The sequence below is a fragment of the Harpia harpyja genome, chromosome 14, assembly GCF_026419915.1.
Source record: "Harpia harpyja isolate bHarHar1 chromosome 14, bHarHar1 primary haplotype, whole genome shotgun sequence".
NCBI classification, from domain to species: domain Eukaryota; kingdom Metazoa; phylum Chordata; class Aves; order Accipitriformes; family Accipitridae; genus Harpia; species Harpia harpyja.
This window is the reverse complement of record NC_068953.1, coordinates 4,436,679-4,455,870: the sequence shown is the minus strand read 5'-3', so window position 1 is coordinate 4,455,870 and position 19,192 is coordinate 4,436,679. Positions and strand designations below refer to the sequence as shown.

At 36.9% G+C, this 19,192-nt stretch overlaps 1 protein-coding gene across 5 annotated transcripts in view; it reads right to left on the bottom strand.

Moving 5' to 3' along the window:
• Positions 1–1,571: 1,571 nt before the first annotated feature.
• SMURF2 (SMAD specific E3 ubiquitin protein ligase 2) overlaps positions 1,572–19,192 on the bottom strand; it is a 67,676-nt gene continuing 50,055 nt past the window's right edge. For 2 of the 5 annotated variants that reach the window (XM_052808953.1, XM_052808954.1), the window contains 10 exons: positions 18,782–18,940; positions 14,285–14,495; positions 12,628–12,731; positions 10,977–11,091; positions 10,352–10,530; positions 9,734–9,871; positions 9,381–9,501; positions 7,752–7,953; positions 5,799–5,874; positions 1,572–5,504 (listed from right to left, as the gene is read on the bottom strand). In XM_052808953.1, the coding sequence (XP_052664913.1) occupies positions 5,405–5,504; positions 5,799–5,874; positions 7,752–7,953; positions 9,381–9,501; positions 9,734–9,871; positions 10,352–10,530; positions 10,977–11,091; positions 12,628–12,731; positions 14,285–14,495; positions 18,782–18,940 (1,405 nt within the window). In that variant the 3' untranslated portion in view covers positions 1,572–5,404. The remainder of the gene's footprint in view (positions 5,505–5,798; positions 5,875–7,751; positions 7,954–9,380; positions 9,502–9,733; positions 9,872–10,351; positions 10,531–10,976; positions 11,092–12,627; positions 12,732–14,284; positions 14,496–18,781; positions 18,941–19,192) is intronic. The other 3 variants (XR_008238380.1, XR_008238379.1, XR_008238381.1) reach the window with 3 other exon arrangements.

Here is a 19,192-nt window from a genome sequence, read left to right as displayed (position 1 = left end):
GTTGCTGACTTCTTGTTAATGGCAAAGCATATGAAGTACTACTTCCTATGCTACAAATGTATTGGAAAAAGTAGTCTGAAATAGAAAACAACATTCTTCTAAAGCAGTAAAATATAAGCTTCTGCAAGAACTGAAACCTGGGAAGGACCTCTGGACAGCATTGCTAATTATTTTCAACAGGGGTATACTAATTGGTGTATGCTCTAGGTATTGCAATTGTTGGATTTCACACAGGGTTTTCAAAACTACATAAAGACCACATGTAAACAAGCAAAGGTTTGTTTCAATTGATCTGTTCCAAAAGGGAGTCATGGCAATGCTATATACAAATGGACAGGCAGTAACAACCATGTTTGCTCTTAGAAGCAGATTATTTGGACAAAAGTTTTGCAATGGTACTTGCAGTTAGTACCCTGTTTAGGTTTATTTAGGGAAAAGCAGCTTAGGTCCAGTTCTGTCAGTGTGAAGTTAGAATAAGTAGTGATTAAAACTTCCAACATTCAGCTTTTACCTTACTTCAGGTTGTAGGGTCTGCTTCTAGGCAGAGTAGGAGCTGACAGTAGGTACTACACCTATCTTTGTAGAATCATCATGTGCTATAAAGACTACATTGTTTAGTAGAAAATTCACATTTCAGTAGCCCTGCATTATGGGCCCTATGAGATGCAAACACAGAGGGATGAATATGTCAACTGAGAACAGCCTATGCAAAATGAAGCTGATAATTAGTGAAGCCCAGTACTGATATATTCCCCTCTGCTTGACAAAATTGCAATATTTAAATAGTTTATCTTGGTAATGAGGATGAACTAAAGTGTAATTTTAAAAAGGCTCTACTAGAAGAGTTCTTGCTTAAAAGTGCATGTGTGAGAAGTGATATAAAAATACTGGAATTAATTGCATTGTATATACAATATTTAAAACTTACCATGAGATGGTGTCAATTCTATGAGAGACAACACACTCAGTGAATTAAGACTCATGCATTGGGAAGAAAAAGAAAAAAGAACAAAGCAGGAAAAAAAGCCCCCAGCAGCTGCTTTAAACAAAACAGCTAGCAGTTAGAGCATGATATACCTCATTTACTTAAAAAAACAAACCAAAACCAAACCCCCAAAACACACAACAAAAAGCCTCCATAAAAACAGAAACCCACACCCTGATTTTCTGAACAACCATTTCCAGGGAGTTGCTATAAGCCTGGCTAATTTGAAGCCTTTATCTAAGGGACAATATTTACCAGTTAAGTTGATCAAATTTAACAAGTATTTACCAAATGTATTTATCTTTTTTCTTCCCTTAAGGAAAATGGTTTAGCTTTGCTGAATTTTGAGAGAAGACATCTGTTCACCAATGCTGAGATAAAGTCCTTGCCAAGACATGTGTACACTATTACATGAAAGCCAAAAGTAAGACCTTTTTCATTTGACTAGAACATTTAGCACAATCGTTACTGTAGGTAACAGCATGTAGAAAGACAACAAGTTAAGTATTTTCTCCTGAAACAAAGTTACTTAGAAATTATATTGTTACACTTTAAAGTAAATATTTAATTAAGAAAAACTTAAAACTTTTAAAACCATTGATGCTGTGACAGTGCAAACAGCATACAATTTATTGCTCAACTTCTGCATGGGTACATACATTAAGTACTTAAAAACCATTTTATACAGATTTTTTTTTGTTAAAGCTCATGTAACAGCTGGGTGAAAATACAATGATACCAATGCTAAAACACTCTGTAATAAATACAATGGAAATGATAAACTAAGAACTGTCAGTTTGTGGAGGAGTAATTACACTTGTATAAACTAATTACAACTACAGACAAAGCTCTGAGGATGTGCTAGAGCCAGAAACCTACTACATAGTGTAAAGTACAACAAATGGCACCTGTTAACTATATGGTGCTGTTTAAAATCTGAAGCACTTGTAGCATGCTACATTAAGCTGTATGATGCATACTTATGATATAGAAGCAAAGCTTTTACTTCCATCAATGCAGCCAGTTTAAACGCACCAGAAGTTCAATACAGATGTAGTGTTGTAGAACAAGAATTTAAAAACGGCTTGTGTGCTCTGGACTTTAGTACAACACAAAAATTTGGTACAAATAAATCAGTTTAGGGAAACTGAAACTATGTGCAAAAAAAAAATTAGAATACATACTGTACAAAGCACCATTACAAAACTCTTTACACCGAGAAATTAAATCCTCTGAAACTCAACTGTGTACTGTATATTTGAAATCTACAAAAGTCACTGTTCATAATTAAACATTCATAATGAAAAGCAACAGCATAAAACCATGATGTGACATCTCTCTAAAATAACTAAAGACTGGATAAAGTAAAACCCAGTAAGAGGGACACATTGAAATAAATATTCACATTAATCATGGGGTGAAAGTCCAAGGTTAAAATGCAATATTAGGCTTAGCACCTTTTTGAGGGGAAAGTAGCTGACATGATCTTGAAACAAAATTTTGCAAAGGAATCAACCCTTTAACATTTTCAGATAAACATCTGACTAGGTGATGAGGTGCTTTAGTTAAAGCTCTCAGTCATTATGAAGGTAGAAAGGCACTCAAAATACTTGGTATATTCATCCTCATCTGTCAGCTATGGAAAGACAAATGTAGATCTGTCTAGTTTTGCCTGTAATATATTAAATTTACAATATTTATCTGTGGCAGTTAAAAAAAATTCTCTATGCTATACCAAAATGTTTGGTAGAACAAACAGATGTACTGCTAAGGCTGCTGTGAAAATGAATGGTATTTATCAGCTGATCTAGAGTCTATATTCTGCAGAGCTCATATCCTCCCTCCTCAAAAATGCTTTTATGACATAAGGGTGGCCATAACTATGCGTTCAATAAATTTACCAGCCTAAGTAGGCTGACAGGGAGAAGGTTCCTGGGAGGTGGGCATAGATGATGTGGGGAGGAGACACTACAGAGACGGTCTTTAAATAGAGCTGAGGTGAGCTGTCTGGTGCAAAGGGAACAGCAGCATACCTTCCCTCTTGAATCACCTAACAGAGTCCTGACTTCTCCCAAAAGCTGGATCAAACTGGATTTTACATTTTTCATGTTTCATGACCAGGGAGGCTGCAGCCGTAGCCTGAGCAAGAACGGGGGGGGCAGGGGGGAACCCACCAAACCAAAAAAACCCCACTTACACAGCACTGGAGCATCTATCCTGTGAACAGTGGTCAGAAGAACCTGTCTCTGTAAAGTCTCTGGAAATAGTAATTCACATCATACCTCAAAACTTGCAGGGGGGTGAGAAAAGGTCTTTGGGAGTGTCTAAAGCAGTGGTCCCAACCACAGGCAGCAGTACTGAGTAAGAAACACACTGGGCAACAACCTACTTCCTACTTTGCTCTCCCAAGCAACTTGGACAGATGTAGTGGTAGCTTCTCTGGTAACAGTATTATCTGAAAGCCGTGAATTAGGGATCCCAACTGTAGACGCAAAGGTACCAGCCATTTTACATGAGTGCAACAGTCCCTTGAAATGAAGAAAAAAAGGGTCTGATATATTTCAAACCTGGCTGTCAAAGTAAGTTTCTTGACTTTATGTTTACATCCCTAAGTAGCCTCATCTCTGCAGCCAGCTCAGAATGGGAAGTAAGTCTCTTAGAAAAAACCTTCCAGCAACAGCTGTACAAAAAAAAAAAAATAATCAAATGAACATGTGGATTTGGCTCACCAGATTCTTACCACAATTCTACAAAAGTAGTCCATTGCCCACTATTCTAATACACAACATCCAGTAGTAGTTTACTCACTGTGGCAGTCAGATTTGGCAGAACAAAATTAAGTTCAAGCTCCATAGAACAGACAGAAAATTAGCTAGTTCACTGTGTGACTTACACTGCAAAAATGGAACAGCTCTTTACGTCCCATTCTTTTAGCATTTTCAATACCCTTGACTTTCTTCTCATTGGCAGTGTAAAAATAGTGCAGATTTGATGATTAACTGTAACCTAAGTTAAAAAAACACAACACTGATTGGAAAAAACCACTACTTACTCCAAATATTTTCACCGCTGAGAGGAGAATGCCACCATCTCTTAAGCAGACTGATTTATCTACACACCACGAGCAGATCATACAGATCTTAACTGAAAATTTCCAAACTAACTTCAAAGTTCAGTTCCCTCTACTGGTAGTGCATTTTATTCCCCTTTGAAGAGACCAACCCATGTTATAATTCATATATATACTTACTTCCATCCCTACAATCAATAAATTATGTGCTTGTAAAACCTCATTTTCAAAGCACATTACACATATTTCACTTAATACACCATTTTTCCTTAGTTGTAACTTAAACCCACATGTCACGAGCAGCTAGACAAAGATTACAATATGTTTTACCTGATAAATCTTTAGCATCAAGAAATATATAATGTGATTTGGCTGCATTCAAACAAACTTTGGTTGACTGGACAGGATGGGTTCTGAAATGAACTGCTGACAGGCTTCTGCTGTCAAATATCACCTCATCAGCATGCTTAAAAAGTTGAAAAATGCAGTGTTTAAATTTAAAGTCAAAAGCAACAAAAAATACTCTTGACAGACTTGTTAGAAAAATGCTGTTTTAAAAAAATCAAAACTTTTACTGTTCATTAAAAAAGGTCTATTCCACATGTTAACACAAGTACTGTACCAAATACAGTATGTGTCACTCACACTAGAAATTTTGTTTAAGGAATCTGACAAGTGATATAAATAGGACCCCAAAAACTTGTATTTGTAATTCATGCTTGAAAAATATAAAAAAGCCCCCTGTGGTAACATTTACGTTGAATTTACATTGCAGAATATAATGTTTTTACTATAAGAAAATGCAGTTAACATGTAAGTGGCTTTAATTAAAAAGATTAATGATTCTTTCAGCCAATTTTATGCGAAGTTAGAATAATCCGAAATATTTTTTCCAAAAATAGCAGGTATAGATGCTGTTCAGTATCATACATTTAAAACAGGCTGAAACGTGACTTGTACCGACTGCTGAAGTTGTGTCTTGGTATCTGAGAATAGAAATCAGGTAGGCAAATATAATAGATTACCTTTTACAAAAATAGTAGTAGTCTTTAAGTATAGAATACTGCTTAACTGTTGAAATGTAGGAAAAGTCAGCATTCTGTATGTTCAAGATATTAGTTTTTAATAGCAGCTGAATGATCCTATGGCAGGAACCACAGAACCTATTTTCTTGAAATTAAAAAAAAAAAAAATTAAAAAAAATTCCAAAGTTGTCCTTTCCCTCCCAGTGTCCTAGTGTAGAAAAGGGAAAGTTTCCTGTATTTCAAGCATCTCTTGAGTCTTGGCTGAGGGAAGGGCTTTCTGGCTGACAGGAGTATAAATAGAGTCTCAGGTAAGCCTGTGAAGGGTCATTCCACAGCAAACCCACATGTTTCTTCAATGGCAGTTAGCAGCTTCTCGTATAGCTTGTCATAGCTTTCGTAAGGAGGAATGTCTATTCGGTTAAAGCTGTGTGGACAGAAGGCAGAAAAGTTTCAGCTATCTGGAACTTCAGGCATCACCTAGCAAAGTTCTGTTACACTTCATTTAATGTACTTGAAATGATGACAAAGCAATACTTAACAAAGCCAACAGAACTTCATATAAATAAAAGCAATCTTTAGTTTTCACACCTTTATGACTCTGTAATAGATAGCATTTGTTATGTCAGAAAAGGGGGCAGGGGGGAAGACTGCTCAAAATACAGAGACAACAAATTGGTATTATTCTATATATCACAACAGAGACCCGAAAAAGTCTTACCAGGTATGAGCTTTCGGCAAATTGTTAGTGCTGGCATCAATCTGGTGTATTGTAAATAGTCGTGGGCCTGCAGCACCTGAAAATCCAGGAAAGATCTCTACTACTACTGTACTGCATAATATGAAATGTCTTTGTTGCACTGCAACAACAAAAAAAGTAACTAAAACCATAAAAAAAGAGAAGCTATGCACAAGGAAAGCTGAAATCATAAACAGGCAGGAAAAAAATTAGAACAAACAGCACTTATCAGACTGATTCCTCCTCCCCTCCACCCACACACGATAACCATGCAGCTATTTAAACCACTGAGAGATAAACAAGAACAAAGCATTGATAAGGAAGAATAAAAAGCCTGTTTTACACAGTGCACGACATAATTCTAACAGTTTTGAATTTAAGTTCTCTCACCCTTCCTGAGGAACAAAACTTAGGCAGCTGTATCTGTCCTCATTTTGTAACAGGTCTTAAGTAGTGGCCAATTCCATTCAAATTCGATAGAGGAGTCACAATACCAACTTCTTAAAATTTTATTAAATTAATCTGACTATATATAGATCCCCTTAATCTCTCTGCTAAAGAAAAAAGACTGCAGCACAGCAGTCTTTTAGACTTAGTATACGTTGAAGATTTCACAAAGGACAGAAGAGGTTATAAATGCCCTAACCTTAGCAAAACTGGAATTCTTGCCTGAGTAGAGAGACATTAAAGAGTATAATCCACAGGGTCAGTCTTTCTCATGGGGACTCTCTGCTGTTAAATAAGAATGTGAGCTTGTTGTGCTGTGTTAGTACTACAACTTGGTCTAAAACATGACAACCTTCACGTTCAAATCTGTAGGAAAGCAGGCTTCATTTGCTCACAGAAATACTTGTTTTACTAGTATAGTCATACTAAAACTTGCAGTGCAGATGACGTTAAAGTGGCATTACTTCCATTACCATCCTCCAGACAGCTCAGTCCGTTACAGTAACAGTATGCAGATCAATAGTAAGGTTAATGTTACTTGTAACTGTTCTGAGGTGGTTAACAGTTACACGGTTTGCCTAAACAAGTCCCTCCACCCTTTGCAATATTATTTAAATGCTTATCACTTAAAAGTACCATACTTGGCTTAAAGTAACTAGAGCCTTAAAAAACCCTCAATATTCCTGAGCTTCTAAAGCTCCTGAACACTTCAGAGCTCAAGAAGGGAGGAAAAAGAAAAGGAGGGCTTCATCGTTATCCCTTCGTTATCAGATAGAAGAAATTTCTACAGCAACTGGCTTTTGTACATAGCAGCTGTTATCATAGCATTTGTGTTCTGCTGGAGTCTTCTACTTGTTAAAATGGCTTATGGTCAATGTTTCCCCTGGGCAGTTTTCTCTCATCTTGTGAGAGGGTAAAATAGAATAACTACTGTGTTAACAAAGCAGCATGGGTTGCAGCCAGAGCTGCTACAACAGAGACCCAGAGCTTCAACTTAAGTTCAGAAGACATGTTGGTAATTAAGGTGATCATTTCTGATGCCTGTGCTGCCTGTGATTATGTCACTCTTACAGTAAGAGTAGTCAGCATTACGATGTGCCTCTGCTGTCAGAATCGCAAGAACACTGCATGTTGGTGTTTTCTGGTCCCAGAGCTGTACAGGTGATGAGGGCTTGTAAAAGATAGAAATTAAAGAACAGGCTTCTAGGAAAACCAGGAGGAGAACCCCACTAAGATCTCCACTGATCAGAACTTCTTGCCAGAGAAGGAAGCACATAACTGAAACAAAAGAGCCATTTACAGCTGAATACCAAGGTAATAAACACACACAAAAGACTATTTGTGATTGTTATTCATCAGACCATTAAAAATCACACTTAAAAAGTCACATTGCGGCCAACCAGCCTCATTTTCAGCTAATGTTTCTGTGATGTGTCCTATTGCTTCCTCCAAGCACAGGCATTTGCAGTTACTTCCGGAGAAACTTACCTTGTAATGCCTTGAAGCCCTGCAGAGGCACTCTGGATGAGCCAGTCACAAACTGGAGAAGTCGTGCTCTCCTCTCTTCATCAAAAAACTCCACAGCTTTCCAGAACCATTTCACGATGTTGCTGTCTGGGGTACAGTGTTTTAACCTCGTATTTGCCTTCCAGTCATTAACATCAATTTTTCCCAGTCCACAAATGATGAGCTGTAAATTTAAAATATAATCAAATATTTCATCATTGATAAACATAAAAATTGTTTGGGAGCTAGCCAAATGATGAATAACTGAATTTGAAAAAATGACAGATTTTATACCAAAGGCAAATTATAACCTCTCACTGATCTTAAGCACTGCAGAAGTATAACTTTTTTTTTTTAAATCTTACCTTTGTACACAATCCATTTTTCAAATGGCCTCAATTCAAATTAAAAAAAAATAAAAATCAACCGTTCCATAAGCTTATACGAAAGTGTCTTGACCTGTCAATTAAATAACAGAAGCACAGATTCCACTCATGTGTGAAAGTGCATGCATAATTCACATTTGAACTCTACTTCTTTCCAGAGCGTAGCTGAGGGTGTGGTTTGGCTGGTCCAACTCTGGACTCTCAGAAGTAATCTTGTTCTTGTCACACAACACATGTAATACAAATCAGACTTCTCTCCTGATGAAGAGCTTTCAGCGCTTCTAAAATGGAGATCCACAATGGATCAGTTTAAGCTCAACAGGAGTATGATTACGAAGACATTTTCTAGTAAGAACACTGGATCTTCCCCTTTCTTATTCTGCATCCACAAAATGATTCTAGGTTAACAGGATGGCTGGCTCACTGCTGTTGAGTGAGAATATTCAGGATAAAAGAAAAGCAATCACTGACATTCTAGTACAGTGAACAGAATAATTTACCTTGTGGCCATTTTATATGGCAAAAACCTCAGCTCCACGGCTAACAGACTGTATATTAGATTTCAGTTTTAAAACAAGCTTGGGATCTATGGGATTTGCCTTGAGAGGATATTGTTTGGATGCCAATCTTGACATTTTGTAGCACGTCAGTGACAGCGCCAAACAGCACCTTTCCTTACGCTGTATTTACAGGGCCAATTTAGTCTGGCATAACTCAGCTCTGCAAAACCACATAGCTGCCTGACACCAAAGTCAGTGCAGCACACTGGAAGGGCTGGGAGCAAGCGGTGGGAGGTGGAAGGGAGTGACAGCCTATTTTCCTGGCAGCACTGAATTAATATTGTGAAACTGTACCATGAGAAATATGCACCACCACCTCTGCTGGAGTAACTCTCTCTGAAACAATCTGAGGTCACTGCAGATACTTCTCAGTAGGTTCAGCTGGGTTTTCAGGTATAGGAGAGGGACTCCTTTTCTACCACTTCTGCAGTTGCTATGAAATGTTGCCTGGAGAAACCCTCTCGTAGCTCTCAGTGGAAGGTACACGCAGTCTCAGTGACTGCGTGACCTGGTAACCTCTTATACTAACTGTATTTCTTGCAATAGCGCACCTGCAAACCCCTAAAGCACCGGGGATACAACTTCGCACGTTACTCAGTCTCAGAAGAATGCCTCAGGCTTTTATTGTTACACTTGACGACATAACGTAACATTAGTGGACTGACCTCTAACTCTTTCTCATCAAATGTCTTCAGCAGATGTTGTGGGATTACTTCATTAAATCCCTTCTGTAGAGCCAGAAACTGAGCTTCAATTCCTCGTAAAAATCGCCAGTTTACATAAAGTCTGCAAGCAAGTGCAAATTGGTTTTGTGAAAGATGTATTCAAATACAATAAACCTGCAATTTATCCAGCCAAAAAAAAAAGACCTTACTGACAGGAATACACACAACACCACCACTGCACTACTACCCTTAGAAAAAAACCAACAACATAACACTATCAATTACATCAAATAAGTAAAAGTTCCTCCCCACCACAGGAAATATAAAAAACTTCGGAAAAGATATTCATGTACCTGACATACTCCTTTTTGTTTTCCTCTGTCACGGGGATGCTTTTGCCATTGGGTTTCAGTTCATGTTGAATAATTTCCCCGTATGCATTGTGTTCTACACAAAACGTATGGTCCAAGACTCCTGTGATATCATTCTCACTGGTGGAAAGAAATAAGCAAGTGACTCAGCGAAAACATATTCTGCAAACATATTACAGCCATAATATATCTGACAGACATCACAATTTAGTTTTTCAATAGCATTTCAAATTACTGCTTGGTAGCAAAAGGTGAACATACATTTTTACTATGTTATATTTTAAAACCATTATCAAAATTTCAATGTTATATTTTAAAAACATGTTACTGTTAAAAATAGGCAAAATAAATAAATTAAAATTTATGAACCGAGCACTTTACAGTTCAGTAATCATTTATCTCCCCTCCCCGCCCCCCAAATTTGAATACCTTGAGCATGTTAAGCCTTAAAGAAGCTGAATTGTACAAGAAAGATGTTTCTTAAATCTGCCTGAGCAGATCAAAATACACTTCATTTCTTTTCAACTGGATTTAGGAACATTATCACGCGTTAACCGAGACAGAATTCTAACATTGTGAGATATAATACACAATACATACAGTATCCAGACTAAGCTGTTATGCAGATCAGGGTCAACCAATTCCATATCATCCAAAGTAATTGGCTTCCCTAGCAACTGCTTATAGAAAGGCAACGTGAAGCCCCCATCAATATAGTGTCCGTGAAACACAGCCATCCCCATTATCCGTCCAACAAAATGGAAATATGATAAGTGTTCCTAGAATAGAAAGAAGAGACCAAGCCATTCAGCTAACTAAGACCTCCAGGTTATATCTGCTGAATATGAAATATTTCAATACAAAGAAAAGAAAAAAAAAAAACCAACCCAAACCCAAAACCCTATCCAGAGCTTTCTGTTTTGTTTGGTTTTATACACAGCAAATTGAGTGTATTGCTTCCCATCCAGAAGTCTTACTACTAAGAATCAAAATAAACTTAATTTCTCCCAAAGGAAACATAAATTGACATCTTACAGAAAATTAAGAACACATTTGAGAAGTTTCTTTGATCAGTACTAAGAAGAAATTATCATATTATTGCACAAATTCAGTCTCTAGCAATACTAATGTGAGAATTAGGTTCCTAAGTCTAGAACACACTCCAGATGTATTTATTTTTTAGTCACAAAATGATCTTTTACAGAACTCATGCTACCAGTCATACCGGGTTGACTGCAGAGTCTGGGTTGATTTGCAGTGTATAGATATCATCTCGGGAATATTGGAAGAGACCATAATATGGATTCAACATTTCATGTGACAATAGGTAGAGCCACTCCCTGAAGAAAATAAAATAATTTATTGTGTACTTTAGACAAATGCATTCCAACACTGAGAATCTTTTCAAAATAGTATGATTTTTTTAATCCTACTGTTACAACATAAATGTGAAGGAAGTTATCTCTGAACATGCTTAGATAAGGCTGAAACCGGAATTATTTTTACTGGCTCAGTAACTGCACAGCACCTGACAGCTGATTTATTTCCCAGCCTTCCAAGATTTTGCTCCAGGTTACTTATTTCCAAGAGAGTTTCTGACTATGATTCTCCATCATCCATTACACACTAAAGACAAGACACTATGTATTCTATTGACTATACTACAGATACGTTCAATTTGAAGTTTTTAATATAAACCGTCTTCAGGTAATGGATATATTTAGTTAAAGTTTTAATCGCATGTTCACAAATCAGTAAATAATGGTCTAAGAATTGCAAAACTGTAACACTTTCTAGCTTCGTCTTCCTGTATTCATGTATGGAAGACAGCAAAGGCTCCATGGCATACAGACTAGAAACAAAACCCATGCTGAAAAATACTAGCAGATACTTTGAAAAATAGTGCACAATAGCATCTGTAACTACTTTATTTTAAATGCTATTATTATCATCAAACAATTAATAGTAGTTGATTCAACAAGACTGTTTTACTAGTTATGGCTAATTAGCATGTTAAAATATTTAGGAATGGATGAAGTGAAAACTCTACTGGCCATTTGCAAACTCATGAAGACACAAGCAACATAACAGCCTAGGTTCCAGCGGTTACTTGCCACACACCAACTACAGATGCAGAAGGGATGTTTGGGAACATTGTCTGTACTTTGAAATGAATACTAATGGTAAAAAAATGCAGTTCAATGCAAACAATGAATACTCCTAAATGAGTCACACTCATTTAGAGAGAGTAGATCCACATGCCAAAGGTGGGGAATATTTTCAGTGAAGTAAACCAGCATCTGTGCAATTGGCCAATAAAATTCCTAACACTGTTTTAAAATGTGAAGAACATCTTCGTACAATCAATAAATGTCACTTTTTATAAGCAAGAGAAAAATAACCTCAGACTATTGACAGGCTTAAGTTGCATACTAACTGCTAGTTTTTAACATTTTGCTTCAAACAGTAGTGACAATTTGCAATAAAGCTTATTTTTGATCAAAGTTCTGCCACAAAGCCAAGTATTTAGTAGTATAAATTCTCAGATACCCAAGCTTTACTAACCAAAGAAAAATATGGTAATTTCAACAGATACCAAAAGCCTGTCTCACATATATGATAGATGTCTGATGTGATCTGTAACATGCATTTTGATTTTTTTCCAATAAATGAGGGTTATTTTGATGCAGTTTTTCCTTTAAAAGACTATCTGAAAATACATATTCTTCTGACATACAATGTGTTACAGAAATAAATATAAATAAGAATAATGTAAAAAGAAACAGAGTTGATACTAGGCTGGCTTAGGATTCAAAGCACAAGTGTAGTTGGTGTGGCTGGGGTGCGGGGGAAGAAACAGAGGACCGACTGTTTACCTGGCAACACCTCCATAATCAAGGCCTTCCTCACCACGAAATTTTATCATTAATCGTTTCCACAGGTCTTTTGGCCTCATCTTCATCACTTGCCTGTAGGACTCCTGTAAACACATAACACTTTCTTTTATTAACTGCTATTTACAGACAAGAAGCTACAACTGTTTATTAGAAATGAAGGAAGTCTCAGACTCCAAGTCCGAAGGAGATACTATTAAAGGGGATACTATTTTCCTAGATACTAACCAGTTTCTCAAATCACAGACTGTTACTTAGTTTTCTACAAATATGATAACACTTGCCAAATAAAACAGATACGCGAGAACCACCACCTTCTGTTAAATTGCCAGAGGTCTACAGTGATCAGAACATTCTCTCTCTCATTCTCACATAACTTATAAAAAAATTAAAATTTGTGTCAGTAAACTCCTTTTGTTTTGCGTAAAGGCTCACAATTTTTGTAGTCTGAAAAGCCAACAGTGGAGCTTCTACTCTGGGTATAACACATGTGCAAACCTTCAAGAAGCATCTCAAGAATGGAAGCAACAATGCCATCCCAGTAAATCTACAGAACTATTCCTCTATTGGTAAGACTTCACCAAGAAAATGCAAAAAGAAAGCTGAAAGAGGCAAAACAAATGCTAATTTTAAAAAAGGAATTAAAACCAAATTTTCTAGTTTTTATTTATGTCCAGTATGGGTGCTCTAATCTTTGGCTTTGCAGAACAGAAAAGGTGGGTGCACCTGGGACCCAACATACTTGACTTAGTTTTCAGAACAAGAACATAGTAATTTTCACTTCTGTACAGCAGCCTTTCCTCCCTTTCTTTAGTTGATTATGACCTGATTTGACTGTCTCCAAAGGGAAGACCAACACAAATCTTTCTTTGCTGGGAAAAACTGTGACAACACAGTGGGGCTATCAAGTTTGTGGGTGGGGTAAAAATGCAACGGGGATGGGGGGGATGGGTGATAAAGTTCAAGAAGACAGACTGTTCTCCAGAAAAAGCCAATGAATTATAACTGTGTTTAATCAATTCAGCAGAAGAATTATTCTGCTGAATAATGTCACAAAATAAAACGCAGATATCCCACTGTGGGCATCTCTGGTCATTCAGAAGCCTAGACAATTCATAAAATTGGTCTGATTCTGGGAAGAAAAAAAAAAAGAAGAAAAAAACCCCATCAACCAGAATTCAGATAAATGCTCAGGAATCCAAAGATGAATGCTGTTCAATAGTAATTTTACTTAAGTTACAATAGATCAAAGATCACTAGTAACTGTTTGGTTTTTAATTTGTAACATTCCCTCTGTAACAGACATTAATATTCAAGGAAGAAGTGAGACAGTATCTCCAAATACATGAAGTGCTTGGACTCCTTCCTCAGTCCCTGCCACAGTCTGTACATCTCCAGCCACAGGGAACGCTCTCCTCATTTTTCTTTTTCACTACAGGGTAAATACATGTACTTTAAGTAAACAACTGTTCTTAACATCCCCTTGAAATACTTCCTCTTCCCATTTGCCACCGGTAAAATTCCATCTTTAACTCCAGACTTCAAGATTTCGTCTAACTGAATGACTTCTTTAGACAGTTGTGAACAACCCTCCTCCCCTTCCCTCAATGTTAAGAAATGGGTCGAATTCTCAAATTACCTCAAAAATCTCTTCCCTGGAGACCTCAATACGACAATGGCCAGCTTGAGGTTGCTGCTGTGACAGCTCTTGCCTCAGGATCTTGAGTTTCTGCACTAGGTCTCGCTTGTACCTTGGCACAGTCAGACACTCTGCCTCATCTGGAAGCTGACACAGGGACACTACCTGCTGCTGCTGCTGGTGTTGCTGATCTTTAAGTTGATTCTGGCGGCTAGAAACAAACACAGCTGTTTGCAGATATTCAAGTCATACATCCCCTGTTTTCTTGAGACTTTTCTTAAAGGTTAAGTCTTTGTAACTAAGCTACTTTCAATTTACTATGACTATTAGTGTGATTACGGTAAAAATGTTCAGGTCCAGTAAAAAATAAATTCAGAGATTTTATCCTGACTGAAGACATACGCTTCTGTCTTTCTTGGCAACTATCGGTTGTTTTTAGGGTTTGTTATTTCTATTAGTACTACTCTACAAAGTACGTAAAAGGTTATAGCACTATATAATAAGGTATTATCCATACAATTTTACTGCTAAGCTGCTGACACTGAGTTTCTCAGATACCATTTCCCTATTTCCTTTGCATGTTTTGCCTTCCTCCATTTTAAAATTCAGGGATCTGCCAAACACTATGCCTCTAATCTACAGTCAATACCATAGTCTGTTTTAAATGGCTTGTCTGAAAAAGACTAAGCTTACAAAAAGATGTTTGTACTGGCAGCTTGGCAAGGACCTTGTCCCTTGTACCTGGCCTAGTCTGGACCACAGGAATGTGGGAGTTCACATGTAACTAATTGGCACAGATAAATAAGTATTTTTACTAGCAATTCTAAGAGATTTTGTAAACCTAACTTCTTACTAGGAAAAGTAAATTAATCGTGTTGCAGAGATGTCCTCTCTTGTGTCATACGTGGATATTTTTATAGCTTTTTAGTATGGTATTTCCAAACAACACAGGATAAAAGCTGTATTTTACCTAAACCATGAGAAGAATATCTCTGTGTGGAACACATGAGAATACCCTAAATTTAATGGATAAATAAGAAAGGTTACAATTCAGAATGTTTTCCAGTGGAATGTTAATAAATTGGGGTTTTTTTCAATATCAAAGACCAAAAAATATTACATGGAACCAAACACAGTTTTAATATATTTTAAAATTTCAACCTGTTGTCCATTTTGAAATGAGGTCTACTAGAAGGCTCTCCTGGCCAACCAAATTCACCTCCAGCAGGCTTTTACCACAGGAACACTGAAAATTAGCAATTAAAAAAAGGAGTGGGGGTATTCCCAGTTTGCCTTGTGGTTCTGACAGCTATTCTGTTATTTGCAAACCTATTTCAAGCAATTTTGCACAACCGACCCTTAAAGGAAACCAACACCAGGTGATCAGGAAATCTTTATCAGTAGTCTTACAAGCCTAACATTTAGAAACCCCTGCAATGGCACACATTTTAGATCACTTCAGCAATAACTCAAAGCTTAATATTAATAATAATACCTCTTTACTCCTGGGCTCTAAGGAGGGAATAATGCACAGAAATCCTACTTTGTTATTATGCCCTAGGATGCAAAAATTCAGACATTAGCTTAATCGATTTTTGTTTGTTTCACTGTGTTTTGTTGTTTGCTTCTGTTTTTTCATTGTTTGGTTTTTTTTTTTTAAATAAGGCTACCTTAACTTTATTCTCAAGCTGATCACATTAGTCTTACAATAAACTACAGTTATTTTAAGTCATTCCTGAGAAACCAAGTCACGACAATAGTTTAGAGACACACACTCGATGTGGTTCCAGAATATGGCTCTGTCATTTGTGCTATGTGCATGGTAATTTCTTTTCACTTGTGTTTAGTTTTAAATATGAATCTCACTTAAACTGTATTTACTTGATATACAAATTAAAGCAAAATCTTTGTTCTATCTTCTGAACTTTCTAATCCCATAAGGACGAGCATCTGAAAAAGTATTCCTTGTACATGCCTACCAGAGAAGGTTGTAATTATGAACGTATGCTCACTTTAGTATATACTACCTTTAAGAGTAAAAAAGACACAGTCCCCTAAACACAAAGCTAGTCAATGTCAGTCTTAAAGAAAATGTAATCTCTGAAATGAGCATGAACTTAAGATCTATGCATCAAATTAAACCAATCTAAAATAGGGCAGTACTAGGAGGAGAAAAATAAAATGTTATCCTCCATATTAGACTAAAAATAATCAGTGCAGTATTAGCTAAACAATCTGCAGTGCTTAAAGTAATTAAATCTAATTTCTTAGTTTGTTTTCACAGCTGAATGACTAGGCTTGATTCTGTACAGCGCTTTAAGGATATAGCTAAGTACTTTTCAGGTGCCATAACTATCAAAACTTATCACAAACTCTTGGCCAATACTTTAAGACAGAACTGGGTAACAAGTTTGATTATTTTTATAACTTATAATGTCATCACTGGAAGAACAAACTGCTTTACTCAGCTCAATAGAAAAGTCAGTATCACTGAGACTAAACTTTTTATTATGCCTTTGAACCTAAAACACTATCACACCCATCCCACCCAAATACTAAACTTATTTCTCAGATAATTTACAAAACGACAGGCCTAAGGCAAACTAGTTTTTTTTTGGGGGGGGGGGGGGGGGGTTGCTTTTTTTTTTTTAAAGAACAAATAAGGAGGTGGGCTTAAGGGGGTGGGGAGAAGCTTTCACATATCCTGTTTGGTGCAATAAAAGAATAAACACCAGAGAAGATTTATCAGGCAGCAGACTTTGCTGATGACACTGTCGGTTGAATTTCTGAAATCCTTCCCTAATGAAAGACAGATGTACAAATGAAAAACTTAAGCACACTGTAGCAGTACTTTAAACTTAAAGAAATGCAAAATGGTTCTGTGATTCTGGAACTTGAAAGTCAAATTGGATTTTCCAGATAAAGCTAGCTATGTATTTGTCCTCCACAATACATGTAGAACTAGCCACTATGACCCTACTGCCATTTAAACATAAACCTACCTGTGAAGGACAGTTTTTCAAATATAGTCCAGTTAACTGAATTTTCTACAGTTTAAGAATTGCACTGCTGTAGCTAAGAGGGTCTGAAGTTTTTCTGCAGGTAAAATATCTACATCTGAATTAATTTAATGAACTTTTCTGTGTTTCAAACACAAACATGCTCCTCCACTGGCAAGTTTTTTTCAAGATCATGTTCATTTGAAACTACCAATCTAAATTCAGCTAGAATTAGTAGCGATTTCTTTGTTTTAAATTAAAAAAAAAAAGAATCAAAATTGTCTGGATGATGGGAGCTTACTGAAATTCTGTAATATACATGTACATAACCAATGATTTCTCTAAACAAAATACATATTTGTCAATAATTAGACTCTTCCCCCTCTTGGGGTGTTAAGTTCAAATGTATATTGGGCAGACAAAGGCTAGCCAGCTTTTATGTATTACACAAAAGATATGTTGACCTCCTGGATATTCTTTCCATTCCTCGGTTTTGTCTTTTCAGTGTTTGTTCCCATTATTCTTTTCTTCAGCTTTTCTTCCCAATGCTTCACTTCCTTAAAAGGACTATTCCTCCTACCTACTCCTTGCCCAGGGCTGCATGGCTTTCTATCTAACCAACTCTTCATTGTTTCTTCCACTTAACACCTACTCAATACTTTACCGGTGTTTCCCAAGAGTATTAAAAGGTGTTAGTAGGAGAAACAATACAAACTCCCAAACAGCTTGGGGGGGGGGGGGGATTGTTTGCCTTTTGGTTTCCATTTTTAGTAGAAAATCCCCCAGTGTGAAATAACTACCTAGGGAATAAAAAAAAAAGCCAGAATTCTTTTAAGTTTCCCCTTCTCTTTTTAAAAGTGCTATACGAAAATGTGATAAGGCAGAAAAAATACAGTTCCTATTTTATTTTATTCTTTTTGCAAAAAATCTGAGTTAGATTATTCGTGTCTTATTTTGAGAACATCTCAACTAGACTTACTCTAAAACTGAAGGTAGGTGCTGAATTATTTCTCCTTTATTCCAGGAGAATAGTTGGACACTTATGCACCCTCACCTAACTCATCAGTATTTCACACCGCTGGCTATTGAATGCAACCTCATGTTTGAAAACAAATTCTCCATAACTGAAAGTAGTACGAAGTATAAAGAAAAGGAAAGAAAGTGTCTCTCTTGCTGTTAGAAAAAATTCTACGGGCCAATCTTTTCCACCGGATAGCACTTGCTGCCCCAACTGCTGCCCCCAACTCTTGGCATCACAATAGCCACATTCCTGCCTAAATACTGCTAGAGATTCCCCCCCCCCCCCCGCCCCAGAACAATCAAACCTGTCTTCTTTGCTATGTAACAGAGTAACTTAGTAGTGTGTTAAAGAACACCGCCACTACACTTTAAAAACTACTGAATGGCAGAACACATCTTGATATAAAATCTAGCACCCCTCAAGAGTCACTTTCTTTCCTCTATTACACTCAACATGTGCCGGAGACTTTAGACTTACTTTAAGACTAAATGCAAGTTAGCAGATAGCCGTGGATCTGTAAACTGCGTTGTCCTGTTGTTATGGTCAACAAAATAAACTCTGCCTGTTGCTGTATTTCGGATCTCCCATCCAGGAGGCAGTGGACCAAGCTCTTCACAATTGATGTTGCTAAGATCCCTGTGAAAACAAATATAAAATGAAAAATACCTCAGCATTTGGCCTCTGAGCCAAACAAGCGTAAATGTAACAGAACAATTCCATGAAGTCTGAGAAAATGTATTGTTTCAGAAACTTGATCTGTTCAGCTGGAATCTCTACTCCCAAGGTGCAAGCCCACCAAAGAAAAAACACACACCCCAGAACACATGCTGCGGGGAAAAAAATTTCTTATCAAATAACCTTCATTTTTACAAACTATCTTCAAATGTT